The sequence below is a fragment of the Aulonocara stuartgranti genome, assembly GCF_965226115.1.
Source record: "Aulonocara stuartgranti genome assembly, chromosome: 11".
Classification (NCBI taxonomy): domain Eukaryota; kingdom Metazoa; phylum Chordata; class Actinopteri; order Cichliformes; family Cichlidae; genus Aulonocara; species Aulonocara stuartgranti.
This window is the reverse complement of record NC_138947.1, coordinates 27,211,690-27,230,427: the sequence shown is the minus strand read 5'-3', so window position 1 is coordinate 27,230,427 and position 18,738 is coordinate 27,211,690. Positions and strand designations below refer to the sequence as shown.

General features: G+C 41.2%; 2 protein-coding genes across 3 annotated transcripts in view; both read right to left on the bottom strand.

Annotated features, from left to right (window-relative positions):
* LOC309717614 (fucolectin-5-like) overlaps positions 1–1,951 on the bottom strand; it is a 50,137-nt gene extending 48,186 nt beyond the window's left edge. The window contains exons 1-3 of the mRNA XM_082552300.1: positions 1,459–1,951; positions 1,141–1,164; positions 501–795 (exon numbers count right to left, since the gene is read on the bottom strand). Coding sequence (XP_082408426.1) covers positions 501–795; positions 1,141–1,164; positions 1,459–1,492 — 353 coding nt within the window. The 5' untranslated portion in view covers positions 1,493–1,951. The remainder of the gene's footprint in view (positions 1–500; positions 796–1,140; positions 1,165–1,458) is intronic.
* Positions 1,952–2,265: 314 nt separating this feature from the next.
* Positions 2,266–18,737, bottom strand: zhx1 (zinc fingers and homeoboxes 1). 2 transcript variants are annotated; one of them, XM_082552294.1, is made up of 9 exons: positions 17,521–18,737; positions 14,882–15,212; positions 14,306–14,769; positions 13,779–13,982; positions 13,258–13,473; positions 12,413–12,577; positions 11,034–12,257; positions 10,882–10,910; positions 7,480–10,311 (listed from the first exon to the last, which is right to left on the bottom strand). In XM_082552294.1, exons 2-9 carry the CDS (start codon positions 15,096–15,098, stop codon positions 10,281–10,283), a joined length of 2,550 nt encoding a protein of 849 aa, XP_082408420.1. In that variant the 5' UTR covers positions 15,099–15,212; positions 17,521–18,737; the 3' UTR covers positions 7,480–10,280. The 2 variants fall into 2 exon arrangements, with proteins under 2 accessions (XP_082408419.1, XP_082408420.1); XM_082552293.1 differs by lacking the exons at positions 7,480–10,311; positions 10,882–10,910 and adding an exon at positions 2,266–7,440 and having other exon boundaries at positions 17,521–18,734.
* Between the last annotated feature and the right edge of the window lies 1 nt (position 18,738).

Genomic DNA, 18,738 nt, shown 5'->3' with positions numbered 1-18,738 from the left:
CAAACCACATCACACCATATTAGACCTCCTATTTCATAGGTGTCAAACTCTGGCCCGCGGGCCAAATTTGGCCCGCAGCCTAATTACATTTGGCCCGCGAAGCTATACCAAATTATTATTAGAGCTGGCCTACTGGTATTAAACAGCTAATACATATATTGTTTAGTATTAAGCTTTGCTTGTTCCATATTCAGTTTTCCAGCAAAACTTATTTGAGTCCATAAGAAAAGATTCATTCCTATATCTGGAGGAAGATTTTTTTAAAAATAAATATTAACGTTAGCCCGCGACTTTGTTCCAGTTTTGAATTTTGGCCCACTGTGTATTTGAGTTTGACACCCCTGTCCTATTTCATCTGATAGAACTGATACAGGGTTCTCTGTGTTACTGTATTACTGGATTTAAATGCACTTAAATGTTCATAAAATTATCTAAAAAACATTGGACATGCTGGAGCCTGACTGAGAACAGAATGATTCAAAGTAAGATGAAGGTATTACTCAGTGGTGTCAGCAGCATTTCTCTCAGATGAGTTCCTGATGAGGATGCGAGCGTCTCTTAGATCAACATTGTGTTGATTTATGTTGTAAATGGTGATGCAGGAAATTTCATATAGACCAAATAAGTCAACTGTCCACCAGCTGATGGGCTGTTTTTCTACAGTGTTAGAACATGTTTCTTTATTTCCATCCAAAGCTCTGTCAGCAGTGTAGTTGAGACCATTTACTGTGTAGACTGAAGACTGAAATGCCACTTTGTCATCCAGTTTGATAGTTTCCCATCCTGGACTACATCCTGATGATGTAACAGAAAGTAAAGTTTTCAAAAAAGATGATGTACGTGGTACTAACACTTCAGATTAAGGCTTTTGCTGTTTCTTTATCAAAATCTTCTTTTCACTCCTAAATAATGAATCTGAATTCTGACTTTATAATCAGATTAAGTCTTTTGTAGCTACCATATTTAGCACACACACACACAATTAATATTGTGATGCACAAATAAATAAAGGGAGAAAAATATATAAAAATAATTTAAAAGGCATAAAATTAAATACTTTACAAATAAGTATAGTCAGAACAGAAGCACCATCATACATTTGATATAACCTGAAGAAACTGATTAGAAATGCACTCTTACCTGGATCCTGTTGAGTTGATCTTCCTGTGAAGTTTCAGAGAACGATGTAAGAATGAGTGAATTACTGCCAGCTCTGATATTGTTGTTTGGTAATACAGCAGAAAGCACAGAATGTAAACCATCCTTCAACACTCAGAAATAAAACTGGTTTTACTAAAGTCAAATCCTCTTTAAACTAAATGAAACGACTTTTGCTTTATCGAGCAGTTTGGATCAACTCACAGTAAAACTGAACTGTTATATTTGATCTTTTTCATTCTTTATAACGATCATTGAAACATCACTGTGCCAGGCAGGAACATCAAATGATCCACTTACCAATCAAAGTGATGAACAACAGACTCCACAGCATCTTTACTTTAGACTCTTTGCACAAATGTGTCCTCTAATAAGAGAAAGAAAAGACTTCTACCCTCACTCTGGAGTTTTCTGTAGACACACTGATGTTGATATGATCCCCTCTCTGAGTCAGAGCTGGATTTGTATTTCTGTCACTTCCCTCACAGCAGAAAACATGAAAATATTCATTTCTCCTGTTTACCCTCAGAGTGAGGCTGTTATGTTCAGTAGGCAAAGCATTCCCAGACTTTTACATCTGATTTGCAGATGAGAACATACCACGACTGTTATGATCACCATGTTCAAACTACATTGTGCGTCCATCCACGTGCAAATACTTTAGCATACCAGGAAACTTACTTCACCAGTGGAAGCTGTGTGAATAGGTTTTCAGTGACATTTCCACAGCTGGATCATTATGTAGGGAAACAAGAATTTATGTTTTCATTTTTAACAGGACACTATGCCAGACTTTCTGCACAACATCTGAATTTAAATGTCCTGAAACTTCATGTTTCATTATTTAAAGCAAAATGCTTCTCACATGTTCACATCCTTTGATCCAAATTTATTGGGTTTTGTCCTCAAACAAGTATAAAATATAAATCTTTTCTAAATCAACCTATCAAGCCAGAGCCTCAATAACAGCTGGGATTTTAAATTAACATTGCACACATTTCATGTCTCACAGCTGCTAGCTACAAGCTGAGGAGTGCAGGGACCACAGAGAGTATTTTCAGCCTTCTACAGCAACACTGGAGAAACAATCACACACACCAGGATTAATCAAAGGTCATCACAGAAACTTTAAGTTAGTGGAAATGTTGGTTCCACAGACGCAGAGTAACAAGGATTTCAACTTTGTAAAAGCCTCAGTAGGTCAGTTTCATTCAGAGAATCTTCTCCAGTCAAAGCCTATCAGGAGATTATTTACAGCTATAGGAGTCGGTACCGCAGTTAAATTTAGGAGCGATATATTGAAATGGCTTCAAACCACTGGTTAAAGTGGAGCGTACATGTGTTCGTCCTGCATTATCTGTGTCTGTGGAGAAACAACTGTAACTAATTACATCCAGACACTGTCATGAATCAGCAAAAACAGATCTGAAGGTACACAGAGTACTGATGCAGAAAAGAAAACACTTGGGATCCAAAGCAAACCGCACTGACATGAAGGAAAAATCTGATCAGAATACAGAAGGTAAAAACTTTACAGTGAGATTAGAAAAAAATCAATTCATGTCCACAGTTATTTTCAAATCTGACAACGTGTATTTTCTAAAACCAAAAAGCTGGCAGCTGTAGAGTGAAAACATCTGGATTGCTGTAAGAAACATTCAGCTAACTACCTTTAAATACAGAAAACAAGTGAGGACTATAGCAGAAGTACAGCAGGTACAGATATGACATATGAGCGTAATAGGACCGCAGGTAAACTACTCAGATCACAACGTTAGCTTTTAGCTCTACAGCACAAGGTTAACTGGGATACGTGATGAATGCTGGATATAAAATCATAACTCAGTGAAAAGACACGGCAGCCTCGATATAAGCTACACATCTGTGTATTTATAGCTTCAAGAACTGTAAGACCAGATTAGACTTTACCAGAAAACATCTTTGAACAGCTGCTAATGGGACCACATCACTAATATTTATTGATGATGTGACTGCTGACAGAATTAGTAGAATGAATTTTAAAGTCTACAGGGTTGTACTCTCCTCTCAGACACACTCAAATGCTGTAAAACTGTACAACCATTAATACAATTCTTTCTTTAAATGCCTTAACTTAAAGCTGAAAGTCTGCACTTACATCACATCTAGATTGCTTGATTTAAAATCAACTTGAACTGTGGTGCTGTACATAGGCACTAACACAAAAGAAAAACGTGCCAGTGTCCAGATATTTATGGTTCTGACTGCATGTTTATAAAGTAATTTAGGATTAACATTTGAGCCCGAGCGATCAATACTGGTCAATGTTAATGATTTGCTGACCTACTGGTATCAGCATTTATATTTAGTCAATAAAAACTAAAATGCAAAGAAAAGGCAGGAGAACCAATCATGTTATGAGTCCTAACGTTGCACAGTTTGTCCACCAGAGGGCACTCTCAACTTCCCATGTTTATAATCTGCACTGTCATTTTATCATAATAAGGACTTAGTAATAACTATGTATGTTCTGAGAATGTTTAGGTGCGATTTTCTATGTCTAAAAGAAAACAATACTGGCTCATAACTTTTGCACTGTCCACTTCCTGCTGTGACAAAACAAATTTCCCACATGTGGGACTAATAAAGGTTATCTTATCTTATCTTATCATTAGTTGTGTTCTAATTAGCACCTCAAATATGAACACACTATTAGCAAGCACAATTCATTCAAACATTAATCCAGCTGACTGCATGTCTTTTCTCTTGAGTTATGATTCTACATTTTTGCAAAGTACCAAAAAGCCACTTGTGCACAGTGAACTCTAAAACTGATTCTAATTAAAAACACTAATCTATTGTACATATTGAGCCTGTCTTGCTAACAGGAAGTCCACTGTTGACTGGATAGAGTTGCAATGACAGTTTTCATAGATAGAAACATATAAAAACCATTCAAAACAGATCGACTATAATAATGAAACAGCACACTGTAAAAGACTGTGGGCTGGATACCTGGGGGCAGCATGAAGCCTAACCTGTAGACTAAATTGAGTACTGACTGCCATTTTGTACCATGTATAGACATTAGCATATGAGATCATAAATGCTTAGAAAAGAGCACAAAACGGCTGCACTTGGGGTGTTTTTTAAAAAAAAAATGTTGTGCAAAATAGAAATAAGTCATTAAAATAAGCCCCTCTAAACTAAAAGTAGCTCAAACTTAGCAAATATTCCAGTGATTTGAGCAACATTTTCAAAAGAAAACAGGTCCTCAAATCGCATTTTTAAGCTACATTTTCAGTTTAACCAGGATGAGGCTTCTACTGTGCCAAGTATACCAACCCCAAATATGTACAAATGTTGTTTGTCTTGGTTATTGCATGCAGTATTAGACAAAAGTATTCTTTAAAACGGTGACTCTGTTATTTTCATGACCAGGCACTCGTCACATGATGACCAAACAGATAAAAGGTTTCAGCTGGATTAAAGCTAAAGATGTTGGAAATCTAACCGCAGTGACTTCTAGTGCGACAAGTGCCCGGGGATACGTTCTAAACACTATCAAAATTCAGAACTTCAAGGTGTCTGTTTAAGGACTTAGAACTGAAGTTACCAATGTTAGCTTCAGTGTAGCTAGGCATCTAACAGCGTCAGCAGAAAGCAGAGCTCGCTCATGCATCATCATTAGTTTGAACAATCCTTCCTTAAGTTTACTGATTTCCAAAGTTGAGAGTTGGTGAAATTCTGTTCAAAACAAGCGACGAGCCACGTAGGCACAAAGGTTAACCTGCAAAGCTTCATCGGTTTCTCTCTCCTGTCAGTGAAGAACAGCAGTCGGGACAGTTCGCAAAGAGTTTGAAAGAGTCAAGAAAACAGAGAGTGGAGCTTTATTTGGTAGTCTTCTCGCCGCAGAGGGAAAGCTGTGCCACGTCTTCATCACAACGATTCCTCCGATGAGAGAAAGCAACTTTATCCAAGAACGTCTTTTAGTTTTCCAAAGCGTTTTTCAGTTTTCAGTCCCTTTGCCTCTGTGCCTGCTTACGCTGCAGACAATTTACCGAGACAGAGAGCCAATACGACGCTGCTAATGTTTACACCTTGGGAAGTGCGCATCATGTAATAGTCACTTATTTGACAAACAACACAGGAGGAGAGGGGTAAAGCAGCGGGCAGGGGGGTGTAGAAACAAGAGGGAGACGCGGGAAACGGTTCCCTTGATTTAAAGCAACAACAGGATTACAAGACATATAATGCAAATGCATTTTCATACCAAGAAATCTTGAAAAATTGGGCTCAAATTGTGCAATTTAGTGAAACAACACGTTGGGTGATTGTTCTATTATTTTCAGCCATATAAACATCAAACTATGAAACAAATATATTATTAAAAAAGTGATTAAACTGGTAACATTCCAGGTTAGTACAAATAAAAAAAAAAGGCAAAACACTGGTTCAGTTTGTAGTCATACAAAACAGATTTGGTCTTCCATTTCATGGAATTAAATGAGATTAAGGTGCCTAATCAGTATTTAGTCCACTATGAACACAAGTGGACAAAGTGCATTGATTTTTAAAGTTTACTTTAGGTGCTTCAGGTTTCTCTCTTCAGTGCAGAAAGGAGTCAGATTGTTATTTGAAATACTGCCTAACTGTTTTTGCTTTTATTTTTCTAAAGTACGAGTCAGAGCCATCGTGATTCACAGGCCTCATATCATTGATGTGGTGCTAACTCCAGTCTTGTTAAGGTGAGAACTTGCTTTTATTTGCACGATTTTAGGGAAACGTACAGGTCACAACTAGTAAAACACTGCAGCAAAGTTTTTGCGTCTGTGTTGTTATCTCAATGGAACCAGAGGTCCATCTCCCAGTGGCCCTTATTTAGTGCACAAATGGTGCCTTTGTAGCTCACTGCCCAGAAGACAACACATTCAACTTCACATAAATGCTCTCATTCTCATGATCTACACAAGCCCCTTTAAAAAGGTCAGAACAGATCACAGGAGGTGTTTTATCAAAAGGTGAAAGCAGTGCATATTAAACGCATTCTTTCCCATCCGACCTGTAGGTGTTATGTTAAAAATCTATAAGAGTAAAGAAACAATGAGCAAGTATAAAGGGAAGACTTGAATAGACATCCTGTGTTATTTAATGCCTGGCCTTGGCATTCATTCAGCATTAAGGTACTTTTTTTCTCATATCATTTCACACAGATCATCAAATTCATGTCAGCTCGAATAACCTGCTGATTCTCTTGATCTGCTCTTCACAGGTGCTAAAAAACAGGTAAAATGAAATCCCACAGTCATGTGCTGGTTTCACTGGATACACCGCTCAGCAGTGACATCTAGCTGCAATACATTTTCAAGCACCTTTTTAAGTACAACTGCTCAGAGGAGGGTGGGCATTCACAGAATTACAAATTGATATTTGAATTCAGGCCCTTGCTCACAACTTATCAAACGCTCCTTCCAGAAGAAAAGCAGCATCAGTGTCTGAAAGGGGGCAGCTTAGTAGCTTCATTTAAGCAGGCAAGGAGTGCAAATTAGAAAGGAGCAAAATCTGTCGTTTAGACAGTTTGCTTCCTTTAAAAAAAAAAAAAAAAAAAAAAGGGTTTAATGGATGTGTTTGGATTCAACATATTTTTGGATACCTATCTCACTGACAGTTGTCATCCTCAGCTCAGCTTGAAGATTGTATTTCACGCCATTCCTCTTTATAAACATTATGTAGGTGCTGCTTTATAAGCGTTATCAAAGTTTCATGTGCCTCTGTGTGGGGTCGGATTCTTGTTTTCACCTTAGTTACAGTGAGAGATTGATCTAAAGCTAATAGTCCGTGTCTTAGTGTCACATAGACGTGACTCGGAAACAGCTTGAAAAGCAAATGAATGTGGAGAACTACACATGCAAATCAGTGGATAAAAACACTTGGTCTAGCTAAGTGCCGTCCAGCGTCGATTCCTCCAAACAGTATTTCTTGTAACATTCAGTTAAGCTTCACCCTGCTTCCCCACAATTGCTAGTCTTCAGAAACGGACAAAGATTTCTTGACGCTGCGTGATGGCTCCCAAACCTCACTGTCGTCTGTGTCATCACCATCCTCCTCCTCGTCCTCCTCCTCATCTTCTTCATCTCCCTGCCCTGCGCCTGTCTGCTCGTCGGTGGCCATTGACTCTCCCTGCGTCTCCTCTCCTTCCTCCTGTGTTCCTTCGTCTCCATCAGTCCTCTGTGCGCTCGGTTCCAGGAAAGGATCTAACCCCCCGTCCAAGCGTCGCTGCACCTCGGCGAACCACTCCCTCACCTTTCGACAAACAGAGAAAGAGGAGGTCGTGACCTCAGAAGGTTATTTCTCAGCTTCGAGGTGGTTGAAAATACTTTCACTTTACTAGTGAGTGTTAATGACATGAAGACCAGTTAGGTCCATGCAACCCTTAGTACGTTTTCTGTAACAATCCTGATTATCTTTTAACTAGTGGCACAGAGACAACCCTAGCCTCAGGGGGTCACAAACTAGCATAGTGCTGGTCCAGGATAAATGGAAGGTTTGCCTCAAGAAAGGAATGTGGTGAAAAATCTGTGCCAAATACCAAATCTGTGTCAAATAAAGTGGACTCATTCATTGCGGAGAGCCATGGAGAAATAAGAGAGCAGGCAAAAGTACTTTAACTCATTATCTTTTGACTAAATATACATTATTGGGCCACATCTCTTAATCTTTGAATTCAGCTTTTTTCCAATGTCATTGCAGCAGATGTACAATATCAAGTAACTAGCATGACAAAGGGCCTTTATAAACATTTGTAAAAGAACAGGTTGTTCTGCAGAGATCACTGAATTTAAGCGTAGTGCTGTAATAGGATCTCGTCACTGAAAACATTTCCAGATATTTCTAGGTACAGTGTTTCACAATCAGTGGTAAGTGGTAATACAGCAAAGTGGAAGTGTTTAGGAACCACAGACACTCTGCCGTGAAGTGAAAGTTACAGAGCGCTCTGCTGACTCAGTAATTGCAGAGATCCAAACCTCCTTTGACATTAACATCAGCATCCCAGTGTCGACTGGGAGCTTCATTGCACTAAATTCAATAACTGAGCAGCTCCTTTAGATGTTCCATGTAGGTGGCCCAGTATTTTGTCTATACAGTATACAGCGGTCCCTCGCTATAACGCGGTTCAGCTTCCGCAGTCTCACTGTTTCGCAGATTTTTTTTGTGCAATTTTGCATGCTTTTTTTTAACAGAGCATTGTGTTCTGCGTCCTGATTGGCTGTAGATAGAGCTGGGCGATATAAGATTTTTTCATATCACAATATGCTTTTTTCATTTCAGGCGATAACGATATATATCACGATATAACCCAAATAACTATATTTGTAAGATTTAAATGTGCCGTTGCTCACAAGTAAAATGTGAAATAATCAGCAGCTTGTTTTGATTTAAATATTTATTTCCCATAATAAGTTCAACAGGGTAGATGTACTTAAAATGAGGCTTCAGTTTAGGCAAAATAAAGGCAAATATTACAAACTACACAAAAGGGAGCCGTTAAAGCGTTTAAGTTTCAAAATAGAACAAACAAAACAGACTGCTAAATTGTCAGTTCCACGTAGAAACAAAATATTAATTCTAAAAATAAATCTTAGTTTATTTTACAGAAGAAGAGACAAAATTGACTAACTTTTTTAATATTGCTTTGGAAGCACTGTCTGAGAAATGTTTATGTCCAAGGAGTTGGTAACGAGGATCCATTACCTTAATTAGCTGCTTGAATCCTTCATTGTCGACCGTGTTTATTGGTAGCATGTCTTTAGCAAGACAGTAAGCTATGACATTCGTTATGTTGCTATGTCTCTTAGCTTTTTTGTCATATGGTAAGACGCTGGAGAAAGCCAACTCAATTGACTGTTGCTGCTTCTCAGGGATTCCCCCTGGTTGTTTTCGATGACGAATTAGCGCTTTCAGTCAGAGATTGAGCGTGCTCTAGTGGGTGGCACTGCTTCAGGTGATAAAAAAAAAAAGGTTTGTTGTATTTCCAGACTTTGTGGGAACATGCTTTCGGCACAATTTACAGTGGGCGTTACTCTGTTTTTTGTCAGACTTCAAATAGCTGAAATACCTCCACACTATGGAACTTCTCTGGCCTTTCCTTTTGACAATCTCTCCGGCATTGGAACCGTCATCTGTGTTCTCTTCGGTAACCTGGTCACCCAAGCTCTCGGTTGATTTTTCTCTAGTTGGCACACTCATTTCCTCCATTACCCAGCGGCTGGCTGCTTCCCAAACAAATACACACGTGCGGCTTGGCACTTGCGCGGCTTGGCACTTGTGCTCACAAGTCACGTGACGTGGTTCGGCTCTGCGCTACTTAATTTGGATTGGCTGTTCTTTTTTTTTTATAAGAGAGGAAGAGCGAGAGAGATGAGGTCTATTGCAACAGTTTCATTTTTCTATCGAGAAAAAGTTATTTCGCAATACATATCGTTATCGTTCTATCGCCCAGCTCCAGCTGTAGACCACTGTCAATCAATCTCCTCTGTGCCGTGTCTCCTGTACAGTACAGAATGCGTTCAGCTTGTCAAATTTACACAAATCTTCGATCGCTAGCAGTGTGACTCTGAAGTGCTGCACTGTGTGTTTGTAAGTTTTCTCCCCAACAAACACAACAATGCCAATAAAACGTTTCGCACCGCAAAGGCAACCGCGGGTGCCTTTGGTTTCATCCTATAATACTGATAGTGTTTAAACAAGAGAGAAAAGTGTCTGAGAAATGTGTATAAAGTGTGTAGTGAGGGGTTTTACAGCCTTACAAAATCTATAATAACTGTAAAAAAGAAAGTTGGCTACTTCGCGAATTTCACTTAACGCGGGTTATTTTTAGAACGCAATAAACGAGGGACCACTGTATACCAAATCATCTCATAAGGGGTTTTTTTTTAGGTAAAAACAAAGTATTTAAAAACCAGAATGTCAATAATACAGAAGCTTATCAAGCTCATAATCCAACACAGTCCACAGGCTACTGTAATGAGTGAAGAACAGAAAGGAGTCTAAGGAGCTTGAAAAAGAAAAGCGTCTGGACTTTTTTAAGTTGCTTGAAGACGTTTCACCTCTCATCCGAGAAGCCGCTTTTCTTCCCAAGCTCCTTAGACTACGATGACCTGGATGACTGAGAACCTTCACAGACAAACAGAAAGGAGGTTACAAGTTTTCCTGTTACTATACTAACTAAATTGCACAAACTAAAGATAATTAAACTAAAACTAATTAAAATCTACAAGAATGCACACAAACAATCATATTCATGGTTATGGGCACTTTTCCCAAAAATTGCTACTCAACCTAGGGCAAGGGAGTCCAACTTCAGGCCTCTAAAGGCAGTCTCCTGCAGGTTTTAGATATCACCCTTGGTAAACACACCTAAATCAACTGACTAGTTCACTACCAAGCCTCCGGAGAACTTCAAGACATGTTGAAGAGGTAATTTAAATCAGCTGTGTTGGATCAAGGAAACATCTAAAACCTGCAGGACACCGGCCCTTGAGTCCTGGAGTTGGACACCCATCCCTAGGTGGTGTAGCGATTCTTGGGAAACGTGTCTATAAAACTATAAATACAACCCTGACACTGAGCAGAATTTAGGTGAAGACCTTTTAAGTGATCGCTGTGCAAGTTTCTCTAAAATCTGACCAATATTTATAATTCTTGTGAATTGCACTATGAAGGACGGATGGACAGATGCCTCACCATTGCATCCGTCCATTTGGCTGGATGAGCTAAAATAGGAAGAGATTTTAAAAAAGAAATATTGTTCAATTCTGCAGTTATTATTGTTATTATTATTATTTTACTTTCCTCACCTAAGAGGAAAGGTGGTCCTAGGAGTTACTTGTTCTTACCTGTTCATAGCTCATGTTGGTCTTGGTGACAAGCTCGTCCAGATCTTGCTCATTCAGGAAGTGGTGCTTCAAGTAGTACTCCTTCAGGATCTCCTTCCCAGTCTTGAACTTCTTTGATGGGGTTGGCCGGTCGACATCCGAACTTAAAGAGGTGGACCTTCTTGGCTGCTTCCTGGTTCGGGATCGTCCCCACCCACGATTTCGTACACGTCTTTTCCGACTGCCGCTTCCCAGTTTACTCCCACCTCCGCTGTTTGGTCCTTCGATGTTGCCACTTTGGTATTGAAAGAACCACTTCAGGTTTCCGTTCTTCCAGGAATACCGAGAGTCTCCGAACCAGCTGACAATGTAGGAGCGAGGAAGGCCGCTTTCCTCTGCCAGCTGATCGTACTCCTCTGGTGTGGGCCACTGGGTCCTAACAAAGGCACTTTTCAGAATATGGAGCTGCTCCGGAGTCTTTTTACTCTTGTCCTTAATGTCCTTCTTGTTGCTGCTGGGCAAATGCTTGGTGCGATTCCCAGGAGGAGTTTGACTACCTTTTCGAGATGAGGAGGCAGGAGGTGAAGAAGAGGCCGTTGCTCCTGTTCCTCCCCCTTCTCCTGCTTTTGCTCCATCTGTTTCTATTTTTCCTCCTTCAGAGGAATCTGGAGACGAGGTGCTGACGGATGGCATTTTTCGTCTCTCGGTGAACCAGGCGTCAATTTCCCTCCGTGTCAGTTTAGTCTCCGTCCTCAGACGGCTCAGCTCTTCATCTGAAGGTGTGGTGTTCTTCTCAAAACTCTCCTCCAGCACCACAAGCTGCTCCGGCGTCTTCTCCTTAAACTTCTGCAGGGTAAAGTCTGGAAACGGGTTCCACGTTTTGGGACGGGTCTCCTTCTCCTTCACGGGAGGTGTACGTGGAGGATGGGGTGATGTCGGGGTCTCGTCGCTGGAGTCGATAACAATGGTGGTGTTAGCAGCGCTGCTACATGTGCCCCCGCTTCTACCACCTCCGTCGTGAAACACGATGACGTGGCTGTTCTTGGAGTTGCGCTGGTTGTACCTGGTGTCACTGAACCACTTTTTGATCTCCCCTTTCGTCAGGTTGGTAAGTTTCATCAATCGGGCAATTTCAGCATCTGTGACAAAGTGGTTCTTCAGGTAGCTGGCTTTCAGCTCCGCCAGCTGCTCTTTGGATTTCTTAGGTCGCATGCTGAATGTGTCAACACTGAGGGCTGAGTTCTCCTTAGAGACAGAAGGAAAAAGTTACATTTTATTTACATTTTGTTTCTCCAACACAGTTCTAGCTGAAAGAAACACCACAAGGTTATTTTTGTGTACTGATTATAAAGCCATTAAAGGTTCTTCTTGGTAGCACGAGCTGTAAGTGCTTTCCACACCTGTGGTGAAAGAGAGGGAGGCTGGATAGTGGTAGCCCGCTTCAGCTCACTGTTTGTCAGGGTGGGCTGGCAGGAAACTCTGCTGGAGCTCTGGGACTGGCTAGGCAACCCTGCCACTGTCAGGGTGATGGGACTGGTCACTGGAAGGTTGCCTCCTGGGCCAACCTACATAGCATCAGAAAAAAATAATAAAGGACAGAGATGTGATGTTTTGTTTAAAGGGAAAACGTGTTTATAAAACAAAAGTGGTTTTTTTAAGTGTTTAACCGCTGTAATGTTTTCATGTACTTGTGCTAGTGGCTTTTTTGGCAAGACTCCAATTCCCATCTCCTCTCATGTCTGGCTAAAGACCAAAATCAACAGAGGTCAGAACATCCAGCTCACTCAGAAAGAATTCAGTTCTCACACACCAAAGTGAGAGTAATAATTCACCTATTTGTTCTGCATTCATTTGGTATAAGAGGCTCGGTTCCAGAGATGCAAAGCAACGTCAACATTGGGTGTAAAAGCACGAGGGAAGTCTGTGTGTCCATCAGTACTGTTGTTTCTGAGTGGCTAATTTAGTATTACTGGAATTCAGAATGCAATCGCAGCCAGCTTTTATGGAATTGGTTTTTCAAACAGTTAAAGTGATGTGCTCATTTTCAAATCGTCACTGTGACATCAACAGGAAAGCTATTCATATGCGCACACCTTCTTAGATGGATTTGTAATTGATTACTCCTTTGCATTACATTACTACTCATTCAGACTAGTTCATTGTACCTGAGACAAGATGAAAAGCTGAGAAACCCAAGCCAGGTTAAGGCTGGGTCAAATGTAACACGTGTTTTTTCCTTACCTACCTGTGTGAACACGAGGCCAGGCTGGCCCACTATCTGGCAGGTCTGAAGGATGGACTGCAGGCCGTTAGCAGCAGCCGACAGCTGGTGAGCAGGTATGACAGTGATAGTCTGAGGCACAGTGTGCACCGTGCCATTAAACTGCTTCCTCCTGGCCTCTTCCACTTCTTCTGGAGTCCAGCTGACACCGTGCTTCAGCCTCTGAGCTGAGAACCACACCTGCGACACAGATCGAGCACATCTGACTCTAATATTTTGTTTTAAAGTATACTTTAAAACAGTCCGTTTGTAGATGAAAAATGGGAATTCCAATTGAGGAAGCTTTTCACTTGTAAAACAACAAGTAATACTACACTACAAAAACAATGATGGCCATAACACAAAAGTAATTATCAGTAATGAGCCTCTGAATTCCTTACTGGTGACTCACCAATATATCCGATTTTAGTCCTACTTACTTAAATATGTGAAAAATATTCAAAGTAAGAACTAAGAAATCATGAAAGCTTTATGCGCAGAGGTACCTTGATCTGTTCCTCTGTGAACTGTGTTTGTGCTGCCAGGCTGCTGATCTCAGCCATGGAGGGGTAAGGGAACTTCTTATATGTGGTGCCCAGCAGAGGGTTGGTGTCCATAGCGGCACTGTAGGAGGGGATGCTGCTAAGTGGAATCAGCAGCTGGGGCTGAACTGCTGCTGTGTTTTGCTGGGCCTGGAAGGCAGAGAGCACCTGGAACAAAGACAGAGAGGGATGGAAATGAGAAATGTTATCCATGTAGAGCAGCTAAAGGAGAGATGGTGTCCAAGCTCTATTTGGCAGGCTTCTGACCAGCTGAAGTGTTCCTGAACGAGGCAATGAATATTTATCAGCTGAAGGGCTGCTATTATGCTGTTGATATTTAACATTACAGCAACCCTTTGTCCAAAAGCTTGCAGCAGGTTTTAGGTACAGACCGCTGCTGGGTCTCACCACATGCATTAATTGCTCACAGGCACTGGTAAAATCGGAATTCGTACAGCTGTAAAACACATGACATTATATAGTGTCTCTACCTGTGCCAGACCAGCAGGCAGGACTGTAGGATTTAAAATGGATGACTTCCTCTGCTGTTCAAACTGAGGGGTGATCAGCAAGCCGCCTCCCCCGAGCTTCATGGAGTCGTGCATGAGCATCTCCACAGGCGTCATCGGCCCCGGAGGAGCTTCAATGGGTTCCTGCTCCCCACCCAACTCTCCATCGCCACCTCCTCCAAAAGCCTCCGCTGCCTCGTCTGCCGATTTCAGGGACACAGCGATTCTCTTGGGTTCAGATTTGGTCTTCATCCTCATGATCGGGGTCTTGCTGAGAGAGATGGCAGCAACTGCAGCGGGGTCTGCTCCCCCCTCCTCAGGGGTGTCACACTGTTGCTCGTGGGTGGGCTGATCGCTGCTCAGATCCTCAGGAGGATTTGTAGTGCTGCTTTTCAGTGACGGACCGACAGCCTCTCTGTTGTCTACAGTAGATACACCAGGTTCATCTGTAGTATAAACAGTAACAATAATGCAGCATTCATTATTTACAGCACATCTGTGTATACTAAGTATATTACAGGTTTGTCAGGTGAGAATGAGACCAAGAAAGAGTCTTACCTGAATCTGGTGGAGCAGGAACAACAACTACAGCCTGCCCCAGCTCCTCTGCAGTCAGCCCCTCCTCCGTTCCCTCCTTCACCTTTCCCTCCTCCTCCTCCCCAGCGTCTTCCTCCTTCGTTTTCTCTGTTTTCTCCTCCACCTCCTCTTGCTCCTGCTCAACCACATCAGAGGGCACCACCATGCAAGGTGTGGTGGATTTCCGGCGGCTCGACATTGTCAAACCAAACTTTTTACTTCTCCGGCAAAACTAGATGCGTGGCAGAACTGCCGAGACTCACATATCGCAAGCAAACGTGCTCCCACTTTAAAGTCCCTGAATTCTGTATTTCTGTTGAAAAACACACACACAGACAGAACAATTATTCAAATAATCTGCCCACTGTTGCTTAAGCGTTCCTATTGTTGTTATCAAATCTTTCCTTTGCTGCCAAAGGTAAGAAACTGTGTGTGGGACAGGAGTTCAGTTTTCAGCTGTGTATTTGTTACTGAGTTGAGTGTTTTAAAGAGGCACGTAGGGAAGGGCATTACAAGTAAGCCCAAGCTATTTAACCTGAGTGAATGCAGGTTTAATTAATTACAAAGCGTAATTACGCTGAAGGCTTAAAACTCCAACTTATTCTTACAAAATGACTGGACGGGTTTTTATTTATTGTTTCTTTTATTCTTTGTGTTTGATTTTATTAACAAATGACTTCAGGCCCCCGGTTTGGACGGGCAATCCTTAGGAAAGCTGCAACACCACAGTCTGTAACATTCGCGCTATTTTAAGAACAGAAGCTTAATGATTGCCTAAATGTCATGCATTTAGGAGACATCTATGAACTGGAGCTACACATGCTGCACTAGCTTTGTACAATTACCACCTTCAGGATATGATTCATAAAACCCACATAAGACTTTCACTTCATCTTTAAGGCTTTTACCACTTAACTAGCAGTAAAGGGGTCAATGACGGTGGGGTTAACCTCTGATACTGTTACCAATTTCAGTTTAGAGCATTACTATGGAATCATGCTGACCGGCAGCAGTCACTATTTAAGATTAAACAATCACCCAAACAAATCATTGATTAACACAGTGAGTTCCACTCTATGCTGCAGATGAAGTCCCCATGAGGTGATTTCTTTTTTCATCTCGAATGAAGTTATTCATTATGTTCATTCATCAGTATACTGCAATATGTGTCTTTAATTACTTGATGTGTGATGTGACTTAATGATGATGTTATAATAGTGAGACAACTAGGCCAGTTAAGTTATATTTTTACATAGTGCACTGCACAGGCTACGAACTGCACAGTCCTTCAGATGATGATGTAACTGCATGAAATTGTGAGGCGTAACTAAAACTTGATCAGCTGAGTTCTCTGCCTCCTAAAGTCATCACAGACACTTGTGAATTTATACCAGAGACATTAAAAGGGAGATACTGCAACAGCAAACATGGTGCTACAAGCATAACTTCAAAGAGTGAGAAGATTGTTAAAAACAAAATCTCATTTTAAGGCAAATTCAGCTAAATTTTAAGCATTTTTTTTTTTATCAGATTTGATGAGTGATTTGATACATGTGGTATATTTGACCGTTGAAAACAAGCAGCATTCAGACAGTGTATGTCACATGTTATTAACAGGTTATTATTAGACTATTAATAACAGGTGTTACACATAATACATTGGGCACAGAAGGTAACAAGAAATAATCATACAGGACTTAAAAGGGGCCGCATCCTCATATACAGTCACGTGAAAAAATCTGAACAAGCAGAGACTGGATCCACTTTGAAACAGTTAAATCCAGCTGAAGAAGATATTCAAATAAATGACAGTAAATTTACATTTAGATAAACAAAGGAGATCCATAAAATTTGAGTCAGGTGTTTGAGATTAGGTGTCGGTGATAACAACCTTCTTCGGAAGTGACAGTGAGTTCTGTTTTATTTAAACTTTGACATCTGTGATCTTGAAGTGTGTGATCCTGTCAAGTTCTAAAGAGCCCTTTGAGGCCTTCAGAATACATCTTGTAGTTGTGGAGACTATAAGTTTGGCAAGGGCTTTTAAAAAGGCCGCTAAAATGACTTAAATTAGTCAGATCAGGATATATTAAAGCAATTATGGTAGGGGGATCATATCATAATCTATTTCATTATTTACATCTCGCTTTAAGGCACAGATTTCCTGCTCAAAAATAATATTTGAATTCACTTTGCATGTGTCTTTGCGAATTAAGAGTTCAACTTAAAAGCTTATGGATGCCAGGTTGTTGACTGTGACACAAGTGCTACAGCAAATAAGCAAACATTTTCCTCTAACACGCCTCTGCACACGCTTTGAGCCAACTTCTCCTGACTTGTTGCTGGTAAAGTCACCCTAACAGATTACACAGAGGTGTGGACGGCATGCTACGCTGCTCTGCCATCATGCGCTCATTTGCATCAACTGTTAGCAACTCAATAATGTGGAGGTGTGAGCTAGCTCATTCGTTATAATTATTAATGCCACGTTCAAGCTACGAATTATTAAACAAAATATGGTTAGTTCGACTCTAAAGCATCCGACACGTACAAAGAAATGGGCCAACTAGCCAGTGTTAGCCGGGCCAGTCATAATTATTGATCACGTCTGGCGGTAAACTTACTGGAACTACTGAAATGTGCACTGTGTTGCTACCAGGCTGTCGAGACAAGGCGAGGAGTGATTTCCTGGGTCTCAGCAGAGCAGCTCTCAGCTCCTCTCTGGTGGTATCTGTCGGCGTTTCTGCTTTCCCCCGGCTAACCGCTCAGACCCGAGCCTGGCCCGGGACCGCAGCAGCGTTAACGTTATCCGGGCAAACGGGTCTTCCCAAACCCAGCCGAGGGACGCAGACAGACAGACGGACCGGTCTAACGGCTACGGCTGTCGTTGGCAGATGCTGGAAAACACCGGACATCTCCCTCTCTCCCCGTCGGAGCAGGTTACTTCACGCCAAAGCGGGGGCTTCTTTGTCAAAGTTGAACCACCGAACGAACGCACGGGAGTTACATTCATACCGTGCTGTTTGCTGACCCAATTCTCTGATTTTTTTTTAACGGCAGATTTTTTTAATGATCAAACGGCGTCATCATTCAATGTAATACGTCCTGACGTCATTCCTCGGCGACTCTCTCTGTGCTCTTAAAATTTTTGGGGAGAAATTTTAGGCTACAAAATGCCCAATTTAACAGCACTACAGTGGACTCGGTGTGAGCTTGTTTTGGCCGTGATATCCTTAGAGAGTAACTGCGTGTCAAACAGCGTGTGCGGCGGGCCGTAAACTCATCATTTCCCCGATCCGGCTGCGTGCCAAAATGTCCTTACATGACCTGTCAGGGCACGATGAGAAGCTACTTAAGGACAACACTGACAATGCAGACTTTCCTTTCAACACACGCGATACTGTGTACAGTTGCTGTTCAGGCTTTTCTCGTGATTATTTTCACTTTTGAAAAAAAAAAGGGCTATTATGTAAAGAGCTTTTTAAGCTGCCGTAAAAAAACGTCTTTTATATATTTAAAATAAAACGAGGTTGTCGCCTCCTTTTGGCTATAAACAATAACAAGAATGCGTCAGAGTATAATGCAACAGTCATACATGAAGCGCGGTATAACTGGTTAAACACTTCAGGTTGTATTTACTTCGCTTTTTGTTATCCGTTAGTTATCACTGGCATTACGCAACCAAAATCAGTGTGTGGATCATTTTAAATGCACTTCATTGAATTAATGTGCCATAATAAAGTCACATGGTTGTTAGGAGACAAGTTATGAGCATCTGTGAAGGGATGAATGCCTAAAATGGGGTCACATTTTTAAAAATCCTGGATCCTCAATTTCCCATA

What these genes read in the sequence shown, in the direction of transcription:
- zhx1 (XM_082552293.1), bottom strand. Translation starts at nt 15,098, where the DNA reads ATGTCGAGCCGCCGGAAATCCACCACACCTTGCATGGTGGTGCCCTCT. An exon ending in CTCCCTCTCTTTCACCACAG is followed by an intron (nt 12,258 to 12,412) that starts GTGTGGAAAGCA and finishes TCTGTCTCTAAG; the next exon opens with GAGAACTCAGCCCTCAGTGT. An exon ending in CCAACATGAGCTATGAACAG is followed by an intron (nt 7,441 to 11,033) that starts GTAAGAACAAGT and finishes GTTTGTCGAAAG; the next exon opens with GTGAGGGAGTGGTTCGCCGA.